The sequence below is a fragment of the Molossus molossus genome, unplaced genomic scaffold (assembly GCF_014108415.1).
Source record: "Molossus molossus isolate mMolMol1 unplaced genomic scaffold, mMolMol1.p scaffold_m16_p_16, whole genome shotgun sequence".
In the NCBI taxonomy this organism is placed as follows: Eukaryota; Metazoa; Chordata; class Mammalia; order Chiroptera; family Molossidae; genus Molossus; species Molossus molossus.
Genome location: NW_023425351.1, coordinates 24,043,261 through 24,062,448, shown reverse-complemented (window position 1 = coordinate 24,062,448; position 19,188 = coordinate 24,043,261). Strand labels below are relative to the sequence as shown.

Genomic DNA, 19,188 nt, shown 5'->3' with positions numbered 1-19,188 from the left:
TAGACTGGGCTGCTTTGGCTCACTGGGAAGTCAGAGAAAAGGGGGCCCTGGAGACAAGTTCAGGGGGTTAGCTAGGGACAAGCTGCTGCTGCCCATCACTCCCTTGGTTGCAAGTCTCCTGGGGACCCTTAGAGTTTAGGAGATGCTTGCCTGTGGGGGAAGACAGTAAGAGGGGGGAAGCAAGCACAGGATGTGCTCCTGGGAAGGAGAACATGCTGGAACCTTTGTTTTCAGGGGGTTTAAAGGCTGGGCAATAGGGGAGGTCTACGGGGAAGATCAACAGAATATTCATCAGCTTTATGCTGATATGCCAAATTGAGATTTATTCTCATTTGTCTGTCCTTGGGTGTGGCTGGCCAATGGCACCAACTGGATTTCTGTTATCTGACTCCCTGAATAGATGATTTATTTTTTTGAGTAGGGTGATTTAAGCTATTTACGCTCTTCCTGGGGAGGAGAAGTGCAAACCATTTACTCTTACATGTCCTTGGTTTCAGAAAGACAGGATTTACGAGGTGGATGCAAAGTGCTGTTCAACTATGTACCTCAGCTTCCCTAATCCTGGAATTTTCCTAGCTACTTACTATCTTATAACAAAACTATATACAGCAAGTTTACTTTCATATGCATTAAAGAAAAACTAAACAACAGAAGAATACACAATAAAGCTAAGAATTGGGCAATTTAACCAGAAATAACAAGATGATTAACAATTATTAGAGAGGTAGATATAAAGGATTTATCTCTAATATTCTATAATATTAAAATATATTTTAAGCTGTGCATCTAGTTTTCATACCTTCAATACTTTATTTGAAACTTCTCAGTGGTCCCCTTTCCACCCTTTTGTGTAAGAATTCCAAAGTTAGAATGCTTTTGAAGAATCTTACTCTTTTCTGCTTGTCTGATGTATATTTGAGTATTATTTAATCGCTCAAAAGCTCTCTTATTTTTTAGTTTCTTCAAGTGTATTGTTTCAAATAAAAATCTTGTAAACTGACCATTACTTACAGTATTGTAAAGCTTATCAAATTCTGCATATCTCCTGAAGACAAACCACTCACTCCTGCCCACTGAGACCAGAACTTTATAAACCTGTGAAAACAAAAAATAATTTAAATAGCACAATAAAATTATTTATTTTTATTTGATTAATTTTTGTTACAGCTGTTTCTTCCCCCCCCCCACTGCTTCCCCCCTCCCCCTCCCTCCCCGCCCTGTCCCCAGCTTTGTTGTCCATGTCCATCGTTCATGCGTACATGCATATAAGTTCTGTGGTTTATCTCTCCCCCACCACCCCCTCTTCTGGGTATTGTCAGTCTGTACCCCACTTCCACATCTCTGGGACTACCCCATTCCTCAGACTGTTATGTTCATTATATTCCACAAATAAGTGAGATCATATGATACTTGTCTTTCTCTGTTTGGCTTGTTTCGCTTAAGATAAAACTTTCCAGGTCCCTCCATATGGTCTCAAAGGATAAGAGATCTTTCTTTCTTACAGCTGCATAGTACTCCATTGTGTATATGTACCACAGCTTTTTTATCCATTCGTCTACTGATGGACATTTGGGCTGTTTCCAGTAAATAGAACAATAAAATTTTACTGCAAAAAATTTAACTACTTAAGTGTGTAAATAATGTTTTTATACTCATGAAACTAATATTAAACATGAATGTTTATATATGGTTCTTCAAGATACACAAGTATACCAACTGCAACATTTCTTTTATCTTGTTGAAAGGTGATACTTTATTTTTAAAATGTTCTGAAATATTTCTGTAATTTTCAGAGAATAACACAGTGAACACCTGTGTACTCATTATTTAGATGAATTCTAACATTTTGCCATTCTTGTTTCTTTTTCCACCAAGAATAAAACATTATAGATTCAACTGATACTCTCCTCTATTCTTCCCCAGCAGTACCATTACCCTGAAACTATCATGTATTTTCAAAAGTGATGCCTGGCACATAGTAAACACTCAATTATTAATTCTCTTTCTTCCAGGTCATCTTTTGCACAGTATTTTTCAAACTAAGAATTTATCCTTAGATTTCCTACTACTACCTTACATATTTTCATATACACATAATTGCATATAACCACAGTCAACAACCCTATGAAGTAAGCAGAACAAGTAGTACACTGCCTCCCCTCACCCCCATTCTGACGAGTAAAATGACGGCCCAAAAAAGTTAAGTAACTTGCCCAGGTACAGAGATTTGTGAGACTCAGATCTAAATCTTTTAACCCTCCATGCACCAGAAGCAGTATCAAATAATCAACAGCTATAACACAGAATCAACTCTCATAATTCATCCCATAGATACTCTCAGATTATAATTTAACATACCAACGTAAAGAAAACTGTTTGGGACACAAAAAATCTTGTATCTATCATTTCAAAGGAGAAAAATAACAAGAATTCAGGTTTATGAGAAAAGGCTCACTGATATACAGCTCAAGTTATCAATCTCTTCATTTTACAGTATAAGACTAGGGCAAAGAGATACGAGCTGCTTTGGAATTTATTTATTTACAATTGCCCATAATCTGTTAGACAAGTTAAAGTAAACCAGGTTAATTTTGGAAGATAGGCATAGAAACATATATAAACTATCTTTTCCCATGAAAGGTTGGTAAGCTATATTCACAAGTGCATAGTTAGATAATACTGTGAGGAAAGGACCTCCCTGATACTGTGTGTGATTATATTGTACAAATTCTGTAGTATCATTTAAGATACAATCACATTAACAGGCCAACAGTGGGAGGTGGTAAGGATTCACCTGGAAGATGAAGCAAAGTCACTAATATCAGACACCTGGGCAAGTGATAAGTCACCTAGACTGACAGAAAAGAACACCCTACATGAGCTATAGGGTGGTGATATGGCTCTTCTGGTCCTAACCAAGAGGTATCATGTTGTCTTAGAGGAAGCGATTGGATGTAAGATGTCAGAATTGTCTGTCAGATGATACTGCTCACATGGAGAGCGTGCAGAAGTAGAGGGTCAAGAACCTGGTCAAGGTGCCAGCGAAGGTGAGCCATGCTTCTGAGACTGGACTACATATTTATCTCACACATCATTCAGGATCGAATAGGCCCAGAGCAGGACTGCTACAAAAGGATCCGAAACTTAGGTTTATCTGATAGCAAGCTTCTTGGATTATTTGTGCTAATTCCTGGTATGGTAAGGCGGCTTCCCATCATTACCCAAGTATCGCCAAGACTAGTACCCAAGCCTGGATTCAAGGCTGAAGCAGCTCTGCTGCAAATATGTTTACAGGAGCGAAGATAAAGCCCCGTGAATCATCAGCAGCAGTAGGATTTATTAACAAGGGCTTACTGAATAAGTTCTAATAAAAATCATCAATTGGTGCCTGGACGGTGTGGCTCAATGGATTGAGCGGAGTCCCATGGACCGAGAGGTCCTCGTTGGATTCCCAGTCAGGGCACATGCCCAGGTTGCAGGCTCAATCCCTAGCAGGGGGCGTGCAGGAGGCAGCCAATGTTTCTCACACCGATGTTTCTATCTCTCTCTCCCTTCCTCTATCTGTAAAAAACCAATAAAAACATATTTAAAAAAATAAGGATGGGGAAGAAAGAAAAACTTGCACACATTTCACTATTTTATCAAAGGTACTCTGACCTATTGTTTACCATCAATGTGGTATTTCTAAAATCTGCTTATACAAATGTGGAACAAATGCACAGTGCTTGTTAAGATATTACTACAGAGACTGGTGGGGAGCAAATGGTCAGACACACATTATAATGCCTCTGCTCTGGGCTTTGGTGCAGGGTGTGGAGGTATTAAGAAACGGAGCACAGAGGATAGAGGGGCTGTTTCCAGCTCCTTGTCTGGAACTTTAGGGAAAAACCATCATTGGGGCACCCCAGCTCCAATTAGTTAAGAAGGCAGAGTGGAGTTGTCAGACAAAAAGTTTAATTTAACTCCTCAGCTTCCCACAAATCCCATGTGAAATGGACTCTCAGTTGAAAGTCACTTTTCATGGGGCTCCATTAGCAGGACCAAGTGACCCTTGGTCCGAGGCTTGGGTAGATCACTTGATTCAGGAGCAGGCAAAGGGTGTGTCAGAACCTCAGTGGGCTCTGTAGCCTTTGAGAGCCAAGGGGAGGCAGTGAGTTGCCACCAACCCAAATGAAGAATAGATAACAAGTCAGTTTATCAACTGCAGATGCCAGCAATAGATGCCAGCAAAATGCCCAGGGCTGGTCAGGTCAAGCATAGCCAGCTGTTTGCCAAACCAGTCACTCCACACCTGAATGGCAAAGATCTAGAGGGACGACAAGAATGCAAAGGTCTTAACCAGGTTACCGACACCATGAGGTCAGTCATCAATTCAACAAACACTGTGAAAGGGGACCGCACTTCCCTTCAACCATGAAGTCAAGGTGGAGGAGTGTGTGTTCAGTAAGACAAAGAAACAGCCTGGGCATTTTGGAGACAGCTGGACAGAATGGAGACAGCCTGGGCATTTTTACTTAAAAGAATTGCTAAAATTTTAGCTCAAATAGAACTGGGTTAAATGAATTCATGTAGATCACTCAGTGGGTAGGGGTTTACAAGGAAGACCAGACCAGTTATAGATAAATGACATTCTTTCAGAAGGAGGCAGGCAGGAGATCTCTATATATATTAAAAGAACGAACGAAACTAAATATAATATGTTTAGAAAAGTGACTATTCTCCAGTAATAGTCACTAATACACTGGTTCAGCAAATATTTGTTGTTTATTCTTCATAAAGCCCTAGCATAGATCTTACGGTGATAAAAAGTAAAAATAGCCCTGGCAGGTGTGGCTCAACAATCAGTTAGAGCATCGGCCCTCAGCCCAAAGGGTAGTGGGTTTGATTCCTGTTAACAGGCACGTACCTGGGTTGCAGGTTTAATTCCCAGCCCTGGTTGGGGCACATGTGGGAGGCAATCAATCGATGTGTCTCTCTCACATTGATGTTTCTCTCTTTCCTTCTCTCTCCCCCTCATCCCTCCCTCCCTTTAACTCTCTAAAAATCAATGGAAAAAAATATCTTCGGGTCAAAAAAAAAACAGTAAAAGTAAAATTAGAAATGGGCTATGCCTTTAAGGTGAAAAAAGATTGGATTGCATATTTTTTAAATTGAGGTAGGAATAATAAATGTCCTAAAAAAGATACCACGGAAATTCCAAGATAGTGGTTCTTAGCATTAACCCCCCGACAGCGCACATCAGACTGTGCCTGCACAGTGGATCGCTACCCAAACACATTTTCTGGTGAGAGGGTCTCAGAGAGTATCGTAAGCTTCTCCAAGGGGATAGGTAAACAGGTAAAACTCTGTACTGGGAAAGAAACTGTATTCCGTTACATACAAAAAAGACCATGGAGGACACAGCATTTGAAAGATAGGTAATATCTGGATATGTGAAGAGAGGGAGAGGACGTTCTAGGTTAAGGAAGAACAAAAGCAGAAAGGGAAATATTCTCTATATTCCACTTTTTCCCATATGCTTTATGCTACATACTTACAGTAAACCTCTTCTTTTTCTCTCTGTGTTCATCAGAGCTGGGAATGCTTACACTTGGGCAGCTTTCCTTGTAGTCCATGGTATAATCCCTTTGGGTTTATGGCCTCAAAAGGACACACAAAAATGAGTCCGAAGAAATGGTCAGCAGGACAAGCACAATTAGCTAATCCAAAACATAAAACTTCTTGAGGTAATGTTCAAATTCCATCATGCAACCTTAACCAACAGAAAGAAAAAAAAACACTGATTAGCAAAACAATTTTTAAATACCATGAATTTACTTTTGATCATAAGTCTAAGCCCAGGTTAGAGATTTAGTTTCTGCTATGTCCCTTTCAACAGCCAAACCACAATCAAACATCTGCACCCCATCCAGCTTCCTTACTGCTAAGAAACTCCAGCAGCTTCTACACTACAGTTCATGTGGACTAAGGACTATCTCTCAACTAAAAGGGCTCTAGTTTGTTGGGTTCAGAGCAGGGTTTTTCAAAGTACGGTTTTCAGACATTTTGCATCAGGACGAACAGGTAGAGCTTGCTTCAGATTGGGATCCTATATAGTAGGTAACTGCCCGCATTTTACCAATGAGGTAACTGAGACACAGAGAGGTTAAATAACTTGCCCATCCAGGATTTGAACCCCGGCTGTCTGTCTCCAGAGACCCAACTCTTAACTACTGTGCTGCATTTTAACAACTGTGGATCATTCTGATGCACTGGACCCCTGGTCAGAGATGTTACAGTAGATCTAATACAGACAAAAATACAATTATATTAATATCATTCCACCCATGGACAAAGAGCTCAAGATGTCACACTAATGTCACCTTTGCTACACACAGCAGCCTATATTCTGCACTGACACCAAATGCCTTTTAAAGGATTAGTCTGCCAGAGTGTCTCTGTGATTAATTTCAGAAAGTCACTCTGACAGATCTGATCATTGTAAATAAATTATATTCAAGTAATAATTTCAAATATCTATCTGTAAGCATTGAATATTCAGATATAATGAATTTTAACTAATTAGAAGGGCTCTTCTTTTAAGATAATCAAAACATACTTTGTTGGATTTGCTACTGGAAATGCAGTCAGGAAGGATTTATATGTCAATGAGTTAGTTATTAGAAAACATGGAAACGTAACTGGCTCACTCCTAAGCTTGGGGTGCAGCATTTGTCTTAAGTTAGAGCACTCTATAACCTAATAAAAGCAGTTTCTTTGGCCCTGGCCGGTTTGGCTCAACAGTTAGAGTGTTGGCCTGCAGTCCAGAGAGACCAGATTCAGTTCCCGCTAAGGGTGTGTGCCTTGGTTGCAGTTTGTCCCCAGCCCTGGTTGGGTCGTGTGGGTGGCAGCCACTCAATGTGTCCCTTTGACGTGGATGTTTCTCTCTATCTCTCTCTTCCTCTCTCTCCATCCCACTGTCTGAACAAAAAATGGAAAAATGTCCTCGGGTGAGGATAAAAAAAAAAAGCAGCTTCTTCGACTCCCCTCCATTAGACCAGGACAGCCACCTGACCAGAGGCCTAATCACCAGTCACAGCACTCTACTGCTGAAGAATTAGAGCAAGTGAAACCCACAGCTCTTCTAAGGCATATTCGTCTTGTCCCCGGAGCCCCAGGACCCCAATCAGCCCTTCCTTCTCCATCTGCAGCAGAAATGACGAGAGGTGAGAGGATGATGGTTATGGTGCTCAACTCTTCCTTGAGAATGTGGAAGCCAGAGAGTGGTAGGTCCTGCTGGTACTGAACTATGTATGAGTTTGAATGTCTGTTTATGTGCACGGCCCATGGGAACACAACTACAGAAGAACATCACACGTCAGGGCTCCCCTTTGGAAGGGACAAGAAGATATGACATTAAGTGGCATCAGCAACAGAGAAGAAAAGAGCGGGGTGCGGGTGGGGGGCAGCCTAAGGTGTTTCATCCAAGGTGCCCAGGGGACATCTAAGCATGTACAGCAGCAGCAGCAGACAATCAGTTAGGTGTAGAAATCCAGCCCACATATCTGGACCAGAGACCTCTGTTTGCAAACTGTGCTAGACATCCTTCCATTTGCCCTTCCAGATCCAGTACTGCTCTTTCTCCACCCTGCCACATGCCAGGAAGCTGACCCCAATGGACCTCCCTCCCAGGCAGCCCGCCTCTCACCTTGTTCTCTGGCATTTAGTTCAGTGCAACCAATGCAAGACACTAGCAGGAGATGGAAGGGCAGGAAGAGTGAGCTACTAAGGTATTTATTTATTTATTCTCCCTGCTCCCTTTCTAACAGGCAGTGGTTTCTCCAAGGCCACAGCTCCACAGCCACAGTGGAAGGTCTAGGAGCAGTAACAGGCTTCCAAACATTGGTACAGAAGGGGTACTTCCCCATGCCCTGCTGGTTTTTACCCCGGCCCATGATAGCTCAGTAAATTGTCCCTTTTTTGGATTCCCTTGGATTACTTTTGAGTGTCATGTGACTGATGCAGCAACTGGGACCAAGAATGACCCCAGGAAACAAACCCTCAAAAATGAATGCATGTTTGATGAATGCCCTGATCATCTTCCTGTGGAGAGAGGGGATGGGGAACTGGTCACCAGACACACAGAGATATCATGATCACTCAAATTTCCTCCCACAGTGTTACAAGACGGAGTATAGGCCATGGGATGATGAAAATGCTGATTTCAAAGTCTGGGACCTGGGCTGGGGCTGCTTCTGGTTGTCTTTGAGAATATGCGCAAAAATGACAAATTGAAAGTCTTTGACAGTAAGTGTTGCAGAGCCAATTAAACATGCAACCCTGGAAAGTCTCTCATGCTAACACAAGGGCACTGGCTAGAGAGGAGAATAATCCTGAATCGTAGATGCAGGCATTTGGGCAAACACAATGAGGCTAAGAATGTTGAACTCCATATTTAGCTGAATGTCCCGGTTGAAAGCAACAACCTACACCCCTTCTGAGAAATCTCAGCCTCCCAAACCCTGGCCCCCGTATCCCCTTTCAAGTTGTTTTACAAGGGGATGCCAATTCTCCTCACTACCTACTCCCATCACCCCTCACTGCCTCATAACAGTAGTTAGATGCCAAAAGAACTCAGAAGTTCAGAGCCAACTCTGGAAGCAGACTGCCTTTATACTAAACATTTTGCAGAATCGCAACAATTTTTACCAGCCGGGGTCTGAGGAGCACATATAGAAGTACATTCAAAGGATGTTAGATCCAAGAATGTTAGACTAACATAAGATTACTGCGACCTATACACAGCCACAATGCACCCCATCAATCTTTCTCCAGACCTTCGCCAAGAAGGACCTGCAGCCATTCACGAGGGTGAGTGTCCACTGGGGAATGGGGGATTCATAATCCTTCCAAGGGTTACTGGGCACTAGCTCTGAACTGACGCTAATAAACCCTGGAGATCCAAAACATGGTCCACCAGTCGAACACCCATCTCACTCCAGAAAAATATTGAGATAAAATCACTTGCCCAAGCTAGGATCCAGCTAACAGGTTTTAGAGCTAGGATTCAAATAAAAATCTGTCTAACTCCAAAACCTATGTAGACTTGTTTGCTATACCACGTGTCTCTCCTTAAGTAAGGTTCTCTTTCCTTCAAACTAAATCAAACTGGCAACCTAATGATATTTAATACTGGCTAAGTTATTTCAAGCAAGACCATGCTTCGTGTGCATTAATCTGGTTGCTGCTTGCAACAGCCCTACCTACTGAGAGGAAACTAAAGAGAAACAAAGTATAAAAAGATGCAGTTACCTGCCTCAGGTGGTGGACTCAGGATCTGAACCCAGGTGGGTAGGCACACGATACAATACACAGAAATCATGTATCACAGAAATGTACATTTGAAACCTATATGATTTTATCAATCAGTGTCACCCCAATAAATTTAATAATAAAAAAATTTGTAGATTAAACATTTTTACTTGGGGACTATACAAAGTAAAAATATGGGTAAAGCTCCATGAGAGAAAAAATTTCCAAATTCATGTTATATTAAAATTTTATTGATAAGTAATATTTAAAATAGATGGACATTAGTTAAAGCTTTTTTTAAAAAAGCACTTTGTCTTCATTATCGTGCCCATCCTTTTGTCTATTGTATGCAATTATTGTCCTGGATCTTGCCCATCCTTCTTTCAGAAAACCAAAAACAAAAACTTATAAGAAGATCAAAAGATTCTTCCTGCTTTTACCTCTAGAATATAAGAAGAGAGGTTCTGAACTCCATTTCCTTCCCCACTCATGAAGACTGGTAATGATGAATAGACCCTACCCAAATTAAAAAGCAGTTAAATTCGTAAGTATCAGTATGTACTCTGAGCTCATATGGCAGAGAGGTGGTCCATGATTCACACTAAAGCATAAAGGAAAATTAAGAATAAACCTATTCCTAAAGGAAGAAATTAGGCTTGGAAGAGCTACAAGTTATCTTCTGCAGGGGAACAGGATTGGGTGCTGGGTGTTTGGGTGCAAGAGTTCCAAAGGAGAGAGCTGACAGAGCCAGTCAAGGAAGACAAAAGAAAACCCAATTACAGACCTTGGTCATATCAAGGGAACAGGGAACTGACCCAGAATATTAAAAAAAGGAATTGGAGTCTGGCTGGTGTGGCGTAGTGGTTGAGCGTCGACCCATGCACCAAGGGGTCACTCACTGGTTTGATTCCCAGCCAGGGCACAGGCCCAGGTTATGGGCCCAATTCCCAGTGGGGGGCATGCAGGAGATGGCCAATCAATGTTCTCTTTCATCAATGTTTCTATCTCTTTCTCTCCCTTTCATCTCTCTCTGAAAATCAATAAAGAAAAAAAAAAAAAAAGGAACTGGGGTGGATGAGACAATTATTCCTGAAGAGAAAGCAAGCCAAATCAGTGGGTTTCATTGTAAATTACATTAAAAGGATCTTTCCAGGAGATTTTGATCCCAAACTAACTGGTTGTTTTATTAAAAGGTTACTGCAATAATAAATAATCTGTATCTGTTTATTTCCACCTCTCAGAATACTAGCTCCAAACATCCAAAAAGTTTCAACAGAAACAAAGCATATCTTTGTCATATCTGTGAACTAAATTCATTGCAGAACAGATTAAAAATCTAACAGGATCTGCCAGTGGAAGATACATAGTAACCTTCTCTCCCCAAACACACATCACATGATGAATCAGTTATAACTTTTCCTGTTTTCCTTACTAATATATCCTTCCTCTAATTCCCACCCCATCTCCGTTGGATTTTTCCCTCATTCTGTCATCACAAAGCAGTCCAAGTTTTTCCCATATTATCCACCTCTTATTTGAGACACCTTTTATTTATCCTGATTCTTGATAAGGAAAAGCGATATAAGAATTAAAAATAAAATATGTGGCCTGGGCAGTGTGGCTCACTGGATTGTCATTCCATGGACTGAGAGGTCCAGGTTTGATTCCCAGTCAGGGCACCTGCCCAGGTTGCAGACTTGATCCTCAGCTGGGGGAGTGCAGGAGGCAGCCAATTGATGTTTGTCTCTCACATCGATGTTTCTGTCTCTCTCTCTAAAAAATTAATAAAAACATTAAAAAAATAAAATAAAATATGTGTAAAATGTACAATGTTAGGATACAATGTAGATGAATAGTATGCACCCACAATTTCAGAGGAATGTCCAGGAACCAAAAAAAAAAAATCTATTAGTTACCTGAAACTGGCTCCACTTTATTACATACATTTAAGGAAAGGACCAAGTGAGGAAGTAGAAATAAACACTGACAGTCCTTTGTTTTCCAATACTAGAAACTTACAGGATAACATTAGGAAGGGTTTAACTTTATTCCACTGACAACATGTCCCTCTGCTGGTTCCAGAACAGACAGGGTAGGGATGGTAAATGTAGCAACAATGCTTTGCTTTGTCCTCAACCTCCCAAGGTCACCATCCTCGGTTCCTGATCACCACATGCCTGCCCTCTTCCCAGCTTCCCAGCCTCCCAAGCCTTTTCACTGGCACTCACACTCCCAGCGTATCTTCCAGGCAGATGTGAACACAGAATACTCTCAAGGAAGACTCCTGGAGGACTGTGATCACTGGCAGAACAATAGGTGGATGGGTGATTATATGAGGCAAAAGGAAAATGAGGGGGGAATTCACACAGAAGTAGTAGAAGTAAAATCCTACGATCCCCAGGAAGCCTAAGGGAAAGCTGGTTCTGAACAAGAGGGCTGGGGAATTCAGATTAAGGAGACACCAAAAAAAAAAAACACCAAAAAACAACAACAACAAAAAAACCCAAAATCAAACCACAGACAACAATCACGATCACATTATAGTCTTTTGGGAGAACCTCCAATTTGGTATCTCTTCTTCCATTCTAACCCTCTTCCAATCCATTCCTCCCAAGAAGAGAGTGACCTTTTAATCATTGTAAATCTGATCATTTCACTCCTTTGTTTACACTCTTTCCATGGCTTCCCACTGTTCTTAGAATAAAATCCAAACTCTGCATTGTTGCTAACAGACTACAAGTGCCCACATGACTTAACCCCTTCCTCCCTCTCCAGCTGCATTCCACCAGGGCCTCTGGTCCCTCGAGTCATTAACTCCTTGTCAGAGCAGCCCCTTCCAAGTTCTCAAACACACTGAGCCCTGCCCCATCCTCCAGTCTCTTGAACCTGTATCCCCTCTGTCTCAAATGCTTTTCCTTCAGCTCTTCACACTGAGGCCTTTGCTCAAATGTCACTTCGACTAACAAGCCTTCATGACCACTCTAACTAAAGTGCTCCTTCTCCAAATTAATCTTGTCATTATCCTGTTTGTTTGTTTTTTCCATTTCAGCATTTATAACCATACAGGATTGCATACTGCTCATTTACTGAGAACCTCCCTGACTAGAGTGTAGAGAGCGTGACTTATTCATTGTCCTGTACTTAGTAGGCCCTGAAACACATTTGTTTATTCATTCAACAAACAAGTGGAAAGAGACACTTGGAAATTCCGATTTGCCAAAGTATGCAACTGAGATTTTCAAAGTAACCTCTGGGTTATCATTCTTGCATCAATCTCCTGAATCATTAATTTCTCCCTCTTTACTAGATCAATTCCATTATTATATATATTAACATGCTCTAGTATCTTTATACAGATTTACTTAACAAATACTTACAGCATGCTTACCATGTGCTAGGGACATGTAATTAGTTTGTGCTTCAACTTTTATTATTTGTATGAATGATCCTTCTGATAACACCCTTGATGAAGGCTTTTTCAAAACAAAGAAAACTCAAGGTAAACACAGATGCTTATACAGTGTCATAAAGGAAACTTTACTCCAAAGCAAATATTTGCTTTCAAGATTCTTCTGATAATGAAATCTTCCTGGTTAGCACATTAGAAGAAATATCCCAAAGAAGAAAAACTATAACCAATTTCATATTTAAATTATAATAGAATTTTACCTTAAAGTTCTAACATTTTGAAAATTAAAACCTTTATATATTTTTTCCTACCAACTTTCCTATCAATAGAAACTAATGCTTCATCCCAGGAATAGTAAAATAAATACAGATTATACCTGTAAGTATTTAAAGTCAAGTACAAGAAAAGTAAGTGAGACTAACAGGAGTCGTCAAATGGGAAAACCCCAGCTGAGGTTTAGGAAACACAGGAAAAAGAAAAGATAAAATTAAATTGCAGAAATGTCTATGCAAGTTCTAAAAACAAGTATTAATCTATAAAGAGGGAAAAAATCACAAGTAAAATATAAACATTCACTCAATTGGAATATGTGCAAGGATATATTTGTAATGAAAAATGAAACAAAGTACATTAAACCAAATGTTGGTATCAAACTTAAAACGGGAAGTTTCAACAATAGCTCAATTCCAGTATTTTGTGTCTATCACCTTTCTCTAAAGGACTAAAAGCTTCTGGCATATGTCTTCTCCATATATCCAGGAAAATAAATGAAGAAAGACTTTCGAATATTTTATTATTTTAAATAATGAAGGGAAAGAAGGTAAACTACTTCCACTGCCCAGAAAGAAGAGAATATTCAGTCCTGTCCAACTCAGAAAACAAAGCAGGGAGAGAGGATTATTTATGTTGAGATGCAAAAACAAAATAAAGTTTAGGAATAATACCCTAAGAAAATTCAAAATTGCAAGCATTGCTCCATGAAGTCTGTCTTGTCCTAATGGTTTCCTGAGTGAGTTTATTGTGTATATTTTTAAACTTCTGCCTGACCATCTATCTGGGTGTTGGGAATAATGCTCTCCTACACCTACTCCCTTTTGTGAATCCAGATCTCAATATCTTTATTTGTATCTTTTTATTTAGTATTAATTTCCCTGCCTTCTTCCTTAACTGTCCGTTTTGTAGAAATGATTGTAGATGCTCAATATTTAATGATTTAAAGGCCTATCAAACAGAACTTTAAATTCATTTGTATTTAAAAATCAGTTAAGTGGGATGGGGATGTGTTTTATTTTTCCTTAAAAAAGTAACTGGAATTGGTGAGTCCATGACTTTTGTCCTCCAGGAGCTTATATGTAGCAAAAATAAAAGACAATGCTCAAAGAATTACACTTTCAAAACAGACTGTGATAAATTATCTAAGAAAGCTATGAAAAGTCACTAGAATCTAGGGGATGAAAAAGCCATTTCCAACTGAACTTATCTAGGTATTTGGAATGGTGGTGACATGTGAGGGAGGTTTTGAAGGTGGGGCACACAAAACAGGAAGGACAGCACAGTCCTTGGTACAAACAGGGAATAGCCATTTGTCCAGTTTGTCTGAATTCCTGCCCACTTGGGGAAAAGACCTGCTCATTAATAAAAACACAAAGAGAAAATGGATTTGAGACCATGTTGTGGAGAACTCTGAATGCTAGGCTTTTCACTCTGGATTTAATTCTGCAGGTGAGGATATGAAGACATTTAAAAAGGGAACTCCAGCCCTGGCCAGTTTGCTCATTGGTCAGAGCATCCGCTAGTGGCCAAAGGGTCATGGGTTTGATTCCCAATCAAGGGCACATACCTGGGTTGCAGGTTTAATCCCTGGCCCTGACCAGGGTCCTGCAGGAGGCAAACAACAAATTTTTTTCCCCTCTCTCTCCCTCTTTTCCTCCCTTCCACTCTATCTAAAAATCAGTGGAAAAATATCCTTGGTGAGGATTAACAAAAATTTTTTAAAAAGGGAATTTGGGGTAAGGAGCTGTAGGTGTAGAGAATGGGAGAAATGGAGGAGGGCTTGAAGAAATAGGCTTGGCATCCATGGGAATAGCAGGTTTGCAAAAAACACTGAAGGGAGAAATAAGTCAGCAGCTATTTTATGTGGAGGGCAAGGTAGAAAGAGGGATTAACACTGCCTCCAGGTTTTATTCCTTTGTAACCAGGAGAAATAACGGGGGAGGTGGGGTGCGCAAAATGACAGTGAATTGGCTTAATTAATTACTAGCCCTAGCTGGAATGTCTGCATTAGATACAAGCATTTGTACCTTCTGGAGGCAGGTACTGTTTCTAGGCACTTAGGATACAGTAGTGAATACAATTGGCAAGCACCTCTGCCCTCATTGAACTTACCCTCTTGTGACAGACAACAGATAATAAACAAGTAAATCAATAGATAAATATATATTACAGTAAGAGTGGGGTTGCACAAATTTAAATAGGGTCTAATTGAGATAGCAGTATCTGAACAAAACACCTAGAGGTGAGGGAGTGAACTGGGGAAGAGTCAGCAACTAACACACCAATATATCCATGTAATTTCATTCCATAATGCTTTTGAAGTTGGCAGCAATTGCAATACATCTCTTTGGTGACTCAGTCCTATCTCTTTGGGCTAGCATTCAGTGTCCCACTTCCTGGTTCTATCCTACCCAATCAAAAAGACTTCATCAATAACACAGTGATAACAAACTGCTTACTAGGTCAATTTGTTTATACTGGCTGTTTACATTCCCTACATAAGAGAAAGGACTGCATTTTAAAACAACAAAACCAAAGCACTATTAGAACATGTTTGTACAAAGCTTAAGAAGACAATCATCTTGTTCTCAAAGCAATCATTGATGTAGCAACTTTAAGACTTGTGATTTAAATCAAAGATGCTGAAGAAGAATTGTGAATCATGCAATTAAACTACCAAGCAGGAGTTGCTGAGAGAGAAAATAAAAACATCCACAGCACCATCAAACTGTCAAAAATAAAAATAGTACTATCATCAAAACCAGAAGTAATATCATCCCTTGATTTTATAATTTGTCGCTCAGCAGAGCTGAATTCTAGTCTAGCTTTTTTGTCATTTATTGGTTCTGGGTCTTTGGGCCTCATCCTTATCTATAAAAGGCAGCTGGTCTGATTTTTCAGAATCCCTGAGCTTATGTGTCAAATTATGGTTTCTACAATGTTTAGTTTATTTATGTATTTGGCTACTCTGGCTTACCTCATTTTACAATAATGGTACAAATAAGCACCTACCCAAAACAGCACAACTTACAAGTTCTCTATAGTGATATGAACTTCTTTTAAACAAACCTACCAGAGTTTGGTGCTTAAAATGAGACTACACCCACTCTAAAAGTGCTGCCTTTTTTTCATTCTCTCTTAGAACAACTTGCAAGACTCAGATATTTTTTATCACTGGATTTGATTTGGAACAAGGTGGATGAGCACATCTTTAGTGTGAAACAAAAGTCATAAGACCTTTTCTGGTGGGGCTCAGTCTTTGAAAACTGCACTAAACGAATCCCGGAGCATTTATAGCAACACTTCTGCAAAAAAAACGGTGGTGACAATTTTGAAGATTAATGCCCACCTAAATACATAATAAAGAAAATGGCCAATGTTATTGTGGACTATTGTAAGCACTAAATATTAACTCATTTAACCTTCATAACAATCGTATACGGGTGGAACTATTATTATCCCCATTCCACATAAGCGGAAACAAGGGCATAGAGGATTTAACCAAATTGCCCGAGTTTTCAAAATTAAGTAGATTCACACCCAGACACTCTAGCGTCAAAGCCTGCGCGCTTAATCTCGGCGATACACTGCCTATGTAAACCCTGGTGTCCTCGTTTAAATAACAGTCCCATTACTAGCCTCCCTCTTCCAGCAAACTGAACACTAAGTCATAATAAAGCGGCACAGCAAATTCACTATCAGTATCTCCTACAGTCTTGAACTACTAACTAGAAGTACATTTTAAAGAATATAAAATCTCTACATTCCCTGAGGTTTCTTCACGTTTGGGGATAAGGTGTGTGCGGCAACGCAAATGTTGTGTGTCCCGGAGCTAATGCCGTGGAAAAGAGCTGCGAAGCTACAGCCCAACGGGTGTACCCCTCCCACGAGGATTCACGCCAGGGCCGCCCGCGCCCCTGCCCGCGCCCCTAAGCGCTGAAGTGGCACCGGGTAGTCCAGCCAAATCACACCTGCATCGTGCGCACCCGCAGAGTCCCTCCAACTGCCCCGGGAGCCACCGGGACCTGTCCCCGCGCTTACCTCTGGGACCGCACCGGCGCGTGGCCAGCAGGAAGCGCCGCCACGGCTGCGCCACACAGCACCGTGCCCCAGCCCCTCCTCCCGCCCCCTGAGGACCGGCCAGTGCACTGCTCCCCACCCTGGGCCCCACCCCCATGCAGGCCCCACCCCACCAATCAATGGAACAATTTTGCCCGCCGGGGCCCGCCCAAAACTAGGGGCGGAGCACTTACTCACTCAACTCCGCCCCCGGCACACTACCGGGCTGTAAACCCTAAAGGAGCTGCCGGCAAGGTGCACTAGCCAACGGAGGTGAGATGAGGAAAGAAGCTTGGGAAGGGAAAAGAAGGCACTCTCCCCAGATTCCGGCTAAGGTGAAGGACTAGGTGCGACATTTTATTCAAGGCACTGGCAAGCTTCATTCCTCCTGGGGCAGGGTAGGAGTCACACTGGAGTGCAGGAGCCCCCTTCAGCCCAGGTCAAGTTTGGCATGGATGCCCATAGTATACTAAAAGTTTTGCAACTTCATGTATGGATAACGGGCAGGGATCAAACCACTCTGAAAGAATTATTTTAACCATTAATGTATTTGATTTTAGAAGGTGAAAAACAATTTGAGGAATCAAATCAATACTAATTTAATTATGTTGGGGAAACACAAAGGGCCACTTTGCCAACAAACAAAATTAATACACAATAACCTTTGCTACAAGAACTTCAGAAAATATTGCCAAGAGGGCCAGCCTAGCTGTGTGACCCGAAGGGAAGACACAATATCTGAAGCCCTTAATTTCTTTATCTGTAGAATGAAGAAATAGGGCCAGATGACCTCATGACCTCTAAATGCCCTTCCACACTCCATTTTATCCTGCCAGGCTCAACAGGACTATAGGGAAAGAAATGTCCAGTTAGGAGCCACACAAAGAAACTGGAAATTTTTAGAAAAAGCATCAGTGATCTTTGACATCACTTCATTCAAACTCTCCTTTCTGACTTTTCTATTTTTAATAACAACAACAACACTTTTGTCCTAGCTCAACACTCTTGTCCTTGCCTCTCCTTCGCTCTCAATCCTCACATTATTCACCAGGTACTTGGCTTTCTCTATTACAGGCTCTTCAATGACTCTTATTTTCATTGCCATCTATGTATAAAGTACAAACTCAAAGAACTCAGGATCTTGCATCTGACCCTCACCTACTTTTTCCACCTAATCTCCAACTATTCTCTGTGTACACTCTGTGGGACAGACTGTACAGAGGAGACTCACTGTACAGTATCCACAACATACAGCCAACATCCCCACCACTGAACATTTACACACACTGCTTCCCAGCTCAGAATACTCTTCTTCTTAGTCCTAGCTACCTGTCCAGTCTACAGTAGCTCAGCTCAGGGACCTCTCTATGCTAATAAAATGCTATAATATTTAGAATCTGTACCATTCAATTGAGCACTTACTTAACAGGATGATCCTGTTTTGTCTTCTCCATTATTTATAATACTTATTTCCAAAACTAAAGTATAAGCTACTTACTGGATGTCCTGGGCCCCAGTCAAATGGTAAAGAAAAACTACTTTCAAAATCTCAAAAAGCCTAAAAGAAGTTATATATTTATCTACAGTTAGGCTACCTATAATAGTAAGATTCTGTTTTTGTCTGAAATTATATGACGCTAAGTAACACCACTTACTTCATGCTAACCAAAGCTTTGATGGACAACTATATGTGACTGATTCAAATAAGGGGAAAATAGCCAGGCCTGTGTGGCTCAGTGGACTGAGTTGTCCCACTAACTGAGAGGTCCCCAGTTCAATTCCTAGTCGGGGCACATGCCCTGGTTGCAGGCTCAATCCCCAGTAGAGGGCATGTGGGAGGCAGATCAATGTTTCTATCTCTCCCTTCCTCTTTCTCTAGAAAGATCAATAAAAACATATTGAAAAATAAAAAAGGAGGAAAATAAATTAGGATGAAATAAGACTTGTTTGGAAGGCTAAATCTTTGACATTCATGGAGATGCATAAAAATAAAAAGTAACCTACTCATTCTCTATCACCCATTGCCCAAACAAGTGATAAACCCATATTAAGTACTTAAAAATATATTGAGCCCTGGCTGGGTGGCTCAGCTGGTTGGAACATTGTCCCATACACAAAAGGGTTGGGGGTTCAATTCGCAGTTGGGGCACATGCCT

General features: G+C 40.8%; 1 protein-coding gene across 5 annotated transcripts in view; it reads right to left on the bottom strand.

Annotated features, from left to right (window-relative positions):
- LOC118631372 (serine/threonine-protein kinase Sgk3) overlaps positions 1-19,188 on the bottom strand; it is a 127,791-nt gene that overhangs the window by 51,390 nt on the left and 57,213 nt on the right. For 2 of the 5 annotated variants that reach the window (XM_036263665.1, XM_036263666.1), the window contains 2 exons: positions 5,538-5,752; positions 1,012-1,095 (listed from right to left, as the gene is read on the bottom strand). In XM_036263665.1, the coding sequence (XP_036119558.1) occupies positions 1,012-1,095; positions 5,538-5,615 (162 nt within the window). In that variant the 5' untranslated portion in view covers positions 5,616-5,752. Of the gene's footprint in view, positions 1-1,011; positions 1,096-5,537; positions 5,753-17,014; positions 17,036-19,188 lie in introns of those variants that run through there. The other 3 variants (XM_036263667.1, XM_036263668.1, XM_036263669.1) reach the window with 3 other exon arrangements.